The 13,915-nt window shown below is 41.6% G+C and overlaps 1 protein-coding gene across 1 annotated transcript in view; it reads right to left on the bottom strand.

The window, feature by feature from the left end:
- Positions 1 to 13,915, bottom strand: part of kcnh7 (potassium channel, voltage gated eag related subfamily H, member 7) — a 66,871-nt gene that overhangs the window by 9,753 nt on the left and 43,203 nt on the right. Inside the window, exons 8-12 of the mRNA XM_053314353.1 lie at positions 9,890 to 10,315; positions 4,236 to 4,467; positions 3,956 to 4,123; positions 3,382 to 3,581; positions 978 to 1,230 (exon numbers count right to left, since the gene is read on the bottom strand). Coding sequence (XP_053170328.1) covers positions 978 to 1,230; positions 3,382 to 3,581; positions 3,956 to 4,123; positions 4,236 to 4,467; positions 9,890 to 10,315 — 1,279 coding nt within the window. The remainder of the gene's footprint in view (positions 1 to 977; positions 1,231 to 3,381; positions 3,582 to 3,955; positions 4,124 to 4,235; positions 4,468 to 9,889; positions 10,316 to 13,915) is intronic.

The raw sequence follows: 13,915 nt of genomic DNA on the forward strand, positions 1-13,915 counted from the left end.
CCCTCAGGCATGCAAAAATGCTACTTGAATAAAATACAACTCAAGTTAAGTATATTTCTTGTGTGTATAAATGTAAAATGGCCTAATGGAATCCATGTTTTCAATAGAATTAATAAATGATTAAATATAATAAAGTCCATTCATCCAATCCAGCCTTAGAAAAGCAATGTCTTTTTTTTCTGTGTGTTGTCCTGTGAATTTTGTAATCAGTAATGTTAGTGCTGATAACTAGAGCTCCAATGATTAGTCATTATTTTTATCATTTTCTAACAAAATTACAGCTTCTCAATTGTGAATATTTGCTATTTTCAATTGTCATATATGATTTCAAACTGTGTATCTTTGGGTTTTGCACTATTGGTCTGACAAAACATATTAACACATCTCATTGCACGTTTGTAGTTTAATTTGATCAGCCATCATTGTTAGAAAAAAAGCGGATAAATCTAAATTTTATAAATTAAATTATACATGGTCCAGCTATTAGGATTTGTTATGTGTTAAAAGTGGTCAAATATTGACTATGGACTAATGACTAACTCTTGGATTTTAGGACGCACACACAGGAAATGATCTAAATGGGTCTGGGGTCATGTTCTGTATGTTCACATTATATATATACATACATACATACATACAAGAAGAGCATCCATGTGCTTTCTTCTGGGTCAGTATTTAAAGTAGTAAAATACACAAGAAAATGAACTATCCCTGAAAAGAAGCATGGGATATATTATTTATGTGACTCAGAGGAAACCTTAAAGCTTATGATTTCTGACGATTCTACAATTTTTACTGGTCACTGAGAAAGGTTAAAAACAAGCTCCCAGGGGTTTCTTAGTGCACACATGAGTGCTGACCCTAACCTCATGGGTCAGTTAATAAACAAACACAAATAATGTAATGCTAATGACCTCATGAGGTCACTGCGATGCACAGCAAAGGTCAGAGCTTTAATGAAGTATACAGCATCTCACCCAGGATGGCTACCACTACGTCATCTTTAAGGATTTCGATGGAGCCGCGTGAGACAAAGTAGAGCGCAGTGAGCACGTCTCCACTGTGGACAAGGGTGTCTCCGGGGGGTGCGTGTGTGGTCTTGAACCTCATCGCCAGGGCCCGCAGGCAGCCCTTGGTGGCTCCGTGAAACGCCTTACAGCCCTGCAGGAGGTTCTTGTTGAGGTGGAGGCAGATATCTGCCTGCAGGCACTCTGGGAAACCCTTCAGGACCTGTGAGTGTGAAACATGGGCCAAAGCAGACACAGTAGTGGTCAGACCTGATGTGAAGGTGTTAATTCTAGAAGCTGTCAGTGATTTGATGTGCCGGAACTGTACATGTGCGTCGAGTTTTGATTTGGGGTGAAGTTGCGGATCAAATCGGTTAGATTCCCAGAGATATTTGACACAATTGCCACTTGTGTTCTTTCCTTCTTCTCAAAACCTATTATAACCTGCAGCAGAAACAGCCTGCAACGTCTTTCTACACAGAGCTACTATTTACTGTTTGCTCAGCCTTTCAGCAGCTTTAGACGAGAGACAAGACAGAACATTTAAGAATTGAGAAGCTGCAGATAAATGACAGCACGAACTGCAAACACAGGTTTAATGTTCATAACGTCTTCTCTCTGTGAGGTTTTGACACATTTTTAAGGAGTTTCACTGCCTTCATGTACTGTAATGATGGAACTACTCTATGAACCATAATCTGGTATATGTAGGACCAAAAGTAACACTACTCAATCTTGTTAATGACTCATAATCTGCTGAATTTTAAAAACTTGACCAAACTGTGATTGTTCAAGAATTCCTACCCATCAGAGTAACCCTGGGAGACTGTTGGAAATACAATATTTGGAAAAGAAGTCATTTTAACATGTTCAATATATTTTAACATATTTTGTGTGGACTTTCTAATGCATGAAAAAGATTAATAACACACTTACCCTTTAAAGACAAAGATACAGTGACCACTGACAAAACAACTACTGCTTTCCACCTGGACAACATGAACTGACTGTAAATAAGGACCACATTTTGTTTCAAGCTTTAACACCATAACAGACAGTGGAAGGCAAGGAAAAGGGCTATGATGACACATAAGGGACATTAGAGACAAGACAACACTTGTTTTTTGTTATCTCTGTCGTTCTCACATGAAATACAATGTGCTAATGACACACGGCAAAGAAAATGTAGCCTGCACTGGGTTTTTTGGCTCTTACAAGCTTTTTGTCGCTCAGAACAAAAACTGATCAGTAGATTTGGAAAGGAAAGACTGAACAACATTTGGCAAGCGCAGGTGCCACCGCAGAGCGTGCAGCCAAGCCTCCCATGGTGGGAGGGAAACCTGGCAGCGCCCGGTGAGGCTATGCCCACTCTCGCAGGCGTCATTCACTCTGTCTCTGGAACCAGATGAATATCATGGGGTTGTGTTTGAATACACAGATTTCATGCAAAAAGGGACCTTGGGGCGTGGCAGGCCATGTGCAAGTCTACCAGTGATAGACCATTACTGTGGCCCGCCAGATACATTCAGTGTGGTGTGTGGTCTGCAATAACTAGCATGCATAGGTAGATACTGTAAATGTATCTATGATGTAGCCACGGTTTACAGTATGGTTATGCGATCATGTATGTACAGTAGGTTGTGTAACAGGTGAGACGCTGAGGGAATATACCCTCAGATAACATGCATGTTCAGCACAATAACAACTGTATATTAAAAACCTACAGAGTAATGCTATCTGTTATTCTCTGCACAGTAAAGCTAAAGGCTAACAACTCAAAGCATTCCACTATTACACAAGTATCAGACACAGCTAGATGATGCTCTACCACTGGGGAACATTCATATCAACACTAGTTGTGTTAACACATGTACCTCCTGCTCTTACCAGAGTGGTGGGGGTCATTCCATTTGACATGAGGCAGACATGGAAAAGACAAACTTATATAAGTACCATGAACAGTATCGTGATGAGAAAAGCCAGAGTTACTGGATACAGAAGCAGTAACTGGGGCTTTCATTCATTTGTGGCTATGACTGAACATTGCACAGTATAATCGTGATGAAAACATTATACTATGCTGATGACATAGCGAGATTGCTTCAGGTTGATGTGGTAAGAGCATTGTTGGGGGCGGCAGGGGGGAGGGGAACAGGTTTGTTGAAACTGAGCAGAAATGGCATTTAAAACATCAAACTCTCACAAATGATATTGGAGGAGAGAGAAGAAGCAACAGAAAAAAGGAACAACACATTTTAACATACATTTCTTAATCATTGTAAAAACAAAAAGCTAGAAGCTTGCCAAATACACAAGCCTCTCTATTGAACACAAACATGGACATCTGGTGCACACACACGCACTCCTCTCGTACCATATTCATGTCGATGCCGTTGGTGTACGTCCAGGCATGTTGGAAGTACTCCTCCAGCCGCTGCCTCAGCGGGTTTGGGATCTGGTGGAAGCGGATGAATTCTTTGACCCGCAACATCTGGAGGTGATACCTGGCTGTACCTGAATACAACCTCTGGATGATGGCGGACACGTTCCCAAAGATGCTGGCGTACATTAGAGCTGAGAGAGAAGCCACACAGGTGTCCATTGAGCCACAGTGGTTAAGGCTGGTCATACGCTATACCTACTTGTTCCCGTGGTTCTTCCCAAAAAAGCAAAAACACTGTTGCTGCTGCCAGAAATATCATTTCCCCCAGAGAAAAACCTACCTTACAGCAAATACATAAGCTTAAATGAACTGAGCATGCATGTTTTGTGACTTGTATCAGTGTGAGAATTTGTAAAATACATTGTGAACGTCTGCTTAAAGATTCTCAATAGCGACATGTGTGTGGTACAGCGTCCTGACTCATACAATGTTGATTACAGAGGGCGTTGATAATAACAGGATTAAAATACTGTATGTAAAGCACTGTGACTCAGCTGTCACTCACATCCAATAAGCATGACGCAGATGGAAAAGATCTTCTCGGAGTTGGTGTTGGGGGAGACGTTCCCAAAGCCCACGCTGGTCAGACTGCTGAAGGTGAAGTAGAGCGCTGTGACATACTTATCTTTGATGGAGGGGCCAGAGCTCGGGTCGCTGTAGTTGTATTTTTTACCTAGAATAATATAATAATATTATTTAGCACGTGCAAAAATTACACATATGTTCAGCCTGATTGTGATTGAAACTTTAATCGGAAAGAGAGAGAAAAAAACTACAATGATCACCTATCGACACGCCCAAGTTGTCCAGCCAGCCGATCTTATGCTCCAGGTAAGGCTTCTCCACGTTGCCGATGGCGTACCAGATGCAGGCCAACCAGTGTGCGATGAGGGCAAAGATGCACATGAGCAGCATGAGGACGGCGGCGCCGTACTCTGAGTAGCGGTCCAGTTTACGGGCCACACGCACCAGCCGTAGCAGACGGGCCGTCTTCAGCAGACCAATCAGAGTGGTGGTCTAGAGTGGAAAACACACACATACATGGGAATATAACACAAAACATATGATCTCTGAAATGATGTTGGATGTGATCACAATCAATGGAATACATTATAATCAACTGTGTGTCAAATATGACCAAAGATTCAAAGTTTCTGATTTGTATTTCACTGTATGGCAAACAGCGACAGAAAAAAAAATCAGGGTCAAATACAAATGTCTCCAGACACTCTGAACATTTTTCCTGCAATCGAAGTGAACAAGTTGTTTTTCCTCTTCAGCGGAAAGGGTCGGTATAGGGGTCACAAAGATCATCAGCTCAGGAGAAAACATATGTAGCTTTGGAATGCTTAATCTTATTCATAAGCCACATGTACTGTAGTTGACATACAGACTAGACATTCCTGGATCATTGCTGCTGGTGTAAACAGATCTTTCAAGGTCTCAGCGTCTCTCAGTGTCAACAAAACCAGGCTGACTAAAAACATCCGCTGCCTGTGGCTCTAAAAATCATAACAGTCAATATGAAACTGGCTTTTAGTGAAACAGACTGGTATGCAAATAAGTGTATGACGAAAAACAAGAGAAAGAAAGAGAGAGTTTGGTGACGCGTCTCTTGGTTGATGATGAAGCATTTTTTTGTATTACTGCATACATGAATGACAAAATTAGCTCTAAAAAGCCAAAATATCGCCAGCCTGGAACCTTTGTCAAAGCTTTGATGCCAGCCAGTGGGAAGAAAATCAGCATCTAAGCGGCCCCTTAGAATGCATGCGCACACACACACACACACACACACACACACACACACACACACACACAGATCAGACACTAGCAGATGTGTGTGCATATATTACAATGTACACACAGTGCCTTCTGTTCAAAGCACTTTAATCTGTGCTCCTCCGTTTTCTGGCCCTGACTAAATTAACACCCAGACTATGCAGAGGAAAGTAGGGAAGATGTGGGGAGGGCGGGGGGGGGGGGGGGGGGGGGGGGCAGAGTACAGCCATGACACAACTCCGATCTATTAGTGTTGTGCAATATGTAAACACAATAAGTGAGACTTTGAGAATGCTAATAGGGTGCAACCACTCCCTATCGCGACTGACAATTATCTTAATATCCTTGGGGAAATCATTACTCGCAGCCTCCTGCTGCAATTCTGCTTCCTCACACCTATACTTACTTATTTACGCCTCTTGCACAGGTGAGAGTAAATACAACACTGATTATTCCGAGTACGAAAATCAGGAAAAGGGGCTGGTGGATTTTCTTTTTCTTTTTTTTTGGAGGGAAAATGATTCATGAGGGAGAAGTGTGTCTCCGTCGTGGTGAGGAAGAGCGTTGTAGCTGCTTCTGATGGGTCCATTAAAAGAGCCTCCGTCCCAATCTCACCCCTAAATCACTGCCATCATTCACTGCTGTGTATCCAGCCATCCCCCCCAACCCCTACCCCTTCCTCCTTTCACTGACAACTGAGTGAACAGTGAATGAATCATACATAGAACCAGATGAACCCTAAATTATCCAATGAACATTGTCTGTGAGCATGCAGTGCCTTAGGTGTAGTGCTGCTGATTCTATCTGAGTGACCTGCTCAGGCTGTAATGATGGGGCCCGCACAGTGTAACGTTGATTAAAATCTGGGCTTACTGTAAGTCAGAGGCGTTTGGGGCTGAGGAGTGAAGCTAAAGCTGCCATTAGTAACCGGCTGTATAAAACATATCTGCTGATTATCCCTCTGGCCATCTGCCACTGTGGTTTTCCAGACACGCCTGGCCACTTTAAAACACCAAGAGTTCACCAAGATTGAGATATAACCTTTTAACACCGTACTGACACAACATGGTATCAAGTAGTCAAGGTCTTCTCATTTGAAATTACCCATTATGCTACATTATGATGGGCATATGTGCAGGTTTTTTATTTCTTACTAGTATAAAGTGTGTTATTCTGAATAATGTGATTTCTCCTGCGAGTACATTTAAATTTCAGTTGCTTTTTTTCATGATTTTACCAGAATTTTACTGTTTTATTGGCTTTAACTTAATTGAGCTCAGTAAATTACTCATGCTGAGAACTTCTTAACCAATAAAAACACACAAATGTTGACATCTTGTGTTTGGAGACTCAAAATGTTTAACAGAAAGCCTGCATTGCAAACTGGAGAGGTAGACTGCATTATTGGAAATGGAGGATGTCTTTTCTTTTTTTTCCCGGTAAACCCCTTTAAGCAAACTTCTAACCTTTACATCCCCATAGCTATTGAAATTTCACAAATTATCATATTTTTGGATTATTCATCAAATGTGAAAAGGGAGCAGATATATTGTGCACATTGAGAGTGAATAGGACTTAAAGCACAACTCTAAGTATCTTTTCTGACTGTGTGAGCAGCAGAGCCAAAGTGAGATTGAGGGGGCTGCTTGTTACAATGTACCTGCCTCCTCTTTCTTCTTTGTTTAGCACAGCCGTTGCTGAAGGTTTTTGCTGCATAATGGAGTCGGAGTGCATCTGTAAAGGCTCCTTAACTGAAGGCAAAGCAGTGCACATTCACACTCTGAATAAACAGTTTGAATGTGGGGGGGTTAGAGGGGTGGTGGGACTAAATGAAATAAAGGTGTTCTAATTTGCATGAGAATTTGTAAAAGATGGTTTGTACATGTGTTTCCTAAAAAGGTTAAATTAATATTTGTTACTATACACAGCTCTCTCCAAAAGGATGAGATCTGATCAATAATATTCATCGACATGATCAGCTTTCTGGAACTGCTTCAGTGACAAATGAAAGCCCAACACTGTGGACTTAACTTGTTTATGATAATTTATCACAGAGCACCAAAATAGATTTCTCTCGTGACTGTTTAAGAGGACAGAGCCCCAAAAGATCAACTCATATTAACGCTAAATGGACAATTTTGCATGCCCAAAGACATCTTAGTTCAGAGCTGTTTGCTGCACTTGTTTATGTGCACAAATCTACTTTACCCAGCTCAGAATTAAAAGGAAAGCACATTTGAATTTTGGGTTTAAGGCAAATATCCCATTAAACCACGTAATTTGCAATGACCACACATTTGTACATTATGTACACGTTGATGTGCAAATAAGCTCCATCTTATCATAAATCTTAAACGATAATGAAAATGATGGAGGGGCTCAAATGACTCTTCTAGGTAAATTCACTACCGCACCATTTCTCTTCCTCTGCAGGACAGCAGCACTGGAGTCCTACAATCAAAAAGGAATTTCACCCGGGAGAATTAAACCTGTCGTGTTTCTAATGAAATCAGCAAAAAAAAAGAGAAAAGAACAAAGAAAAAGAAAAATCTTGACATATTGTTGGAGATGGTTTCCAGGCAACAAAGGCGCACAAGATTATGTCTAAAAATAGTCGCTGTGTCTGCACAAAGAGCTAAAATAACACACCTTAAAGACAGGAGCTAAAACTGTACATGGATATGTTATTTTCAGTCTTTGCTGGTGATTGGAGGAACTAAAATAACTATAAATACTAAATAATATATTTTGTCGTTGTGCTCACTGACACTGTGTACCCTGGACACGAGCTGTAACGGGAACACACATTCTGTCACTGTGCCAGTCATCTGGCTGTATGAAGAGGACATACATTGTGCCTTGGTGTCGCTCAGCTGTCTGCTCTTTTTTCTCCAGCTGCCACTCACTGCCAGCATCCAGCCACAGACACTCAGTGGAGCACACACCTACTGGTAAATAATGACTCCACAAACCAACACAGTGGCAACACACACAGTGATCTGGAATGCTTTTGTGTGTGTGTGTGTGCGCGCGCGCGCGCGCACACACGTGTGTGTTTAGGGGTGTGACATCATGCGTCCTAGCATCTGGTGTTTTCACACATTTTAGATTGTGTGCTTTTTATTTGTATGTTTGATTCTGCCTCAGTTAAAAAAAATAGAAGCTAGGTTAGACCTGCATTGAACCACATTTGAAAAAGAGCTGATCTATTATTGAAGAATTAATTTATAACTGTATATTACGTGCCAAATACAGAGAGAGGAATTCCAATGTACGCTCATGCTGAGGTTTGTATCTTTTGTTGTTGCACTGTCTAAACTACTCGCTCTGAGCATTAGATAACTTGCTAAGCCATCTCTCTCAGATGTACATGAACAAAATAGTTTCTCACAGGCAGAGTGGTTGGGGAGGCTGAGACCTTTTTAACTGATTTGGATTGCCGGGGGCCTTCCAGTCTGGCTCCGATGAAACGAGAGCGCAGGGAAGCAGATGTGACAGCTGAGCGTCAGATCGGGTGAGTAGTCTTTACATTCAAGAAAACAGCTCAAAAACACTGACTGCCGGAGCTGTGGCCTCACATCGTGACACAGGAGTCAGCGAGGAGTGCTTGGGCTTTGCTGCAGTATTGTTGTGAAACAATGTAAACACAGATTTGTATTGCCCTTTGGTGGAAAGATGGAAATACCATATGTGTCCCATATGGAGATGTTAGCTCCTTTAAGATTTATGCAGAAGACAAATCCAGTTGTTTATGTGATGTGTTGGAAAAAGATGACAGATTGATGTTATGCTTTATTTATTTGTTCCTGTTGACATTTGTTATTTTAACTGATACCTTATGGATTTCTCTTTCTACTGTGTGAAGTATTGTAAAGCTGAGTGCTTTTTCCCCTGAAAATAAAAAAAATAAATGGACTCCTTCAGTTACCTAAGGGAAATGTCAGTGTAGAGAAAAAGTAGAAGCAGAGTAGAGGTTTCCGGCACAACTTCACCGGTTTCTAAGATGCACGAGGAAGGGAAAAAAGTCAAATCTCTAGCAACACTTGTAGTATAGAACAACCTCATTAATAAACCAACACGTTTCTTCTTGTGGCCTTCATCAGGGTCATCATAAAACACAATTAAATAAGATATCTAAAAAGCAGAACATTTAAAAAAAAAGAAAAAAAAAAGAAGGTAAAACATATACAACTAATTACCATTTTTCTGCTTTTTAAATACTGCTTGTAATGTGTTTTATGATTACCCTGATGAAGGCCACAAGCTGAAATGCATTGGTCTATATTACAAAGGTACAAGAGGAAGAAACTAAAAATTATAATCCAGCTGTGAAAGGTTCAGGTCATCTTCTGATCCCCTAAAACTACAAAACACTTTCAAGAATGAATGAAAATGATGTTGCTGTTTATTTAGGTTTGACCTTTCACATCAGTTTTTTTCCTGTTTGTGAACTTCCAATCTAGACAGTATGATATAAAGAATAGTTTTCCATTCTTTCAATCATCTTTCAATCTCATCTTATCTTTGTGCTCCTGTCCAGACTCCATAACATCTTCTCCTGTAACAATCCAGAGATTCTAGCAGCCAACTCAGAATCATTGCATCATTAGCTCCAATTTTATTATCAATTGAAAACTGATTAGCTACCACATCTTACCTCATCTGATCCTGAGCCAAAGATGAGCAGGTCAAATGGGATGGCGGCCACCATGTCTATGAGGAACCACCCTTTAAAGTAGTGGATGGCAATCTTGGCCGGGTGGCTGACCACTTCCTCATTGGCGTTGACGTACGTGGTCCTGAAGTTGATAAGGATGTCCACAATGAACATGATGTCCACCATCAGATCCACCACGTTGAGCGGTGAGCAGGAATAGCCGCACTCCCGCCTCCTCTGCTCCTCGATGTCGTTGAGGAGGAAGGCAGCGGAGTAGGGTGTGAAAATGGCCGTGTAGATGACCAGCAGCAGGATCAGCCAGTCCCACACTGCTTTGAAGGGGCTGTAGTGAAGGATGGTGCACTTGTCGATGCGTGGCGTTTGGAGTTTGTACTCGGGCAGCACGTCTGCGCCCAGTGAAAGAACCTGGGGAGGAAGACAGACAATTTATCAAGGTTAGGACTCATTTCTCTTACACAAGGGGGCCGCTCTGGCTCAGGAGGCAGAGCTGATCGTCTGCTCATCTGAAGATTGGCAGTTTGATCTCCAGTTCCTCCAGTCCACATGTCAGTGTGTCCTTGGGCAAGATGCTGAAACCCACATTGTGCCAGTGGTGTGTGTGTGTGTGTGTGTGTGTGTGTGAATGTGCATTAGAGTAGATCCTGATGAGCAGGTTGGCACCTTGCATGGAAGCTTCTGCCATCAGTGCATGAATGTGTGTGTGAATGGGTGAATGTTGCCAAATGGCGCAGTCCATTTACCATTTCCATGTATTTCCCTGTATCTGCCTCTGCTTTCAACCCAAATCACTTGTACATATTTTAGAGGTAAGTATAACTGTATATCTGCATAACATTTTCATTTAGATGAGGTTAGCATTATGAATAGCAGATGAATTTTAAATATGCCCCATGGTTTAAGAAAATGGGTTTATGTCAGTAAAATGTAAATACAGTTCGATATAAGCCAACATGCATTAGAGTGTCCGTGCCTTTACACTGCTGTGCGTGCTACTATGTGAAAATGCATAATGGCAAACGACTGAATACCAGGTCAAGTAAAGGTTATGTTTGTTGCTATGTATGTAAGCTGGCTTTAGGAGCTGAACTTCAGCATGAAGACTGTACATACTGTACAATCCTAATGCACTTCAACATCATCTTAACCAAAGGAAAACCTTGCTTTAGCACATTACTTGAGGCATAATTTCCCCCTACCCCAAATAAATCATTCATGGGTTAAGTAAAGGATGAAACAAGAAAAAAAAGCTTCAAGTCCAATAAGAAACATTACCAAGTAAAATGCTTTTTCATATAATCCATATAGGAGCATGCTGCTCTAGAGTCATGATTTCATAACCTTGAGAAAATCCTAAGATTAAGATAATATCCTAGAGAAAATCCTGAGATTATATCACGATCAATTTTGAGACAGAATATCTGGGATGTGCATCGCTTAGAATCAGAACATGGAAAAAAAACTGCTGCATGAAAAAAGAATGTGTACATATCTGCAGAAAATGACCAAAAACAACAATAGCAGCATGAATAAAGTCATCATGTTTTGCATCAGTGTGGAGGTATAATCCACTCCAGTCAGCCTGGATGTCACTATCATTATCTCTGTTATTGCAGTTACCATATATACCCAAATAGCTCTTAACATCAATATTACAGAAGCGTCATGGACCATTTGGGATAAGCGTCTCAATGACTTGGAGGTAATTATAGGTACGGGCAGAGGATACATCCATTCATCTAAGTGTCTGACACTTCAATAGCCAGGAATGTTCAGGCCATGGCTCACTCGCTGCTGATTAGTGTAGCTTTAAAAAGGAGAATGCAAAGAGAGAAAGGCAGGTAAAGTACATGAGCTGCAAGGGCAGACAGACAATTACTATGTGCCAGAGAGCGGGAGATTGCAACAGAAAAGAAGAACCTTAAATGAGGATTTCGGCATCTATCATGTATTGCATATCGCTTTATCTCTGCTCCGATCGCCTCTGTAACCCCATGTGATTGAGAGGAGGGGATTGGGGACAGAAGGATGATGTATAGCAGAAGAAAAAAGCTGAAGTGTTAATAATTGAATTGGTTATTAGAAACTCCTACCCTCTGTTTGATGGGGAAGGTCAAATGCTTTTACCCTCTTATATGAGATAACCTTTGAAATCGATCAGAAAACAAAAAGGACAGACTGAGATAATGTCTTCTATTATTCATCAGGCTGCCACTTCATTAAAAGCAGGTGTTTCACATGCTTGATTAATTATGGTCACAATTCAATGTGTAATTGCTGTTGACTTTTAAATAACTGTGCCTGGATTTCACATTTGATTGATTTGTCTGTAACGTCTAAGAGTGCACACTGAACAACCTGACTGCTGCTACCATGCAGTTTATGATCAATAGGGATTATACAAACAACATGGTAACTCTGCACTACACCAACAGCTCTCAGCATGCATGGATACATGCATCCAACTCCCTGGGAGGAGTTTCTTGGTTGGCAGAATGACAGTTCTGGATTAACGTGTTGCAGCCAATCTGTTTCTAAATAAAATATCCCATCTTAATTATTTAACCTACCTACTGTAGCTATGTGCACTTGGCACAAATGAACTCTCTCTTGTGGGATAATGGAAGGCTCATTCTCTGTTTGGCTTGGCTTCAAACAATATGCAAATGAGCATTAGCTTTCTCCCCTTCTCCGGTTCTTTTTGGTCTGCGCTGTCAGGACCCGCGTATTATTTATAAGAGCAGAGAGTGTCATCTCATGTTTCTGTGGTTAATCACGTGGCTTGCATCATTAAAAATAATCCATGTACCACCAGTGTGTGTCCATATTCAGCGTCTGATAACTCACAGAAGTTTAAATTGAGACATTAGTGGAAAGTGGTGGGCATCTGAGACTCTTGTGTACACAAGCTGCACGCTGTGGGACATTTAAAATGTAAGAAACAGCATGTGAGCTGGGAGTTTCTTTTTTAAGTTGACCAGCTTCCTGGGTGGACTCTCCATCTGCCTGTGGTAGCTGTGAGGCAGCCAAGGCCAGGAGAGCGCGTGTCTGACTCCTTGATCGTGGCTTCAAATGAACTCAGAGGAGTCTGGAGTTGGTTTCAGGACATCTGCTGTTGCTTTGTGTTACTCACAGTCAGGTGTCTAGAGAACTGTTTACAGACCTAAACTGTGAAAGATGGGAATACAGCGCAATCCCCCATGGCTTATTTATGTACAGTATTTGGTACTATAATAATTTTGATGCCTAACAGCATGCACTATGCAAAACATAGAAATAACAGTACGTGTTGGAAGCCATATGCTCAGTCACGGCAGAGCAAGAGGGGGGGGGGGGGGGGCTGAGGACATAGCAACCAGTGTATCCACAGAAACCTGCATTTGGCTGCTAATTTCCAGGCAGAGCAGTAATTGTAAATACAAGGCAGGAGGAGATAACATTGTGACAACACATTACACAATATATTAACTGACACTACAGAGTGATTGGAAGCATAAAATGTGATTAATGTCCCCTGCTGGAGTCAAAGCTGGGATGTTACGTTGTACTGTTGCATCTTAGAAAAGCAGCAATAGTGGCCCACTAATATGCACATTAATCTTTGTACACACACACGACCCTGTAACGAAGCAGAAGTTCCACACCAACGGGTTTTCAGGTCCTCTGGTCTACCACATGTTATAAAAGTCCATTAACACCCCATTAACAAGCCCGCCCTCTCAGCTGCTTAATAACTTTGACTTTAATGCTGGACGGAGAGGTCAGCACGATGCACTGTAGTCCGCTCTGTCTCTGCCTCTGGCTCCAGTCTAAGGCCTTCGGCTGGAGTTGCCTCTGAGTGCAAACAGGGGTCAATTTCTGTGCCCTCTACCTGTTACACCATTAATGGGGAAAATGCAAAACAGAGACCTAATCAGTGGTTTGGGGCAGCTTTGGCCTACTCCTGGGAATACATTAGCGTATCATCACTGTGTGCTCTGTGCTGCCTCTCAGCCGTGGCAGGGAAGG

This window comes from Scomber japonicus, chromosome 24, assembly GCF_027409825.1.
Source record: "Scomber japonicus isolate fScoJap1 chromosome 24, fScoJap1.pri, whole genome shotgun sequence".
Lineage (NCBI taxonomy): Eukaryota > Metazoa > Chordata > Actinopteri > Scombriformes > Scombridae > Scomber > Scomber japonicus.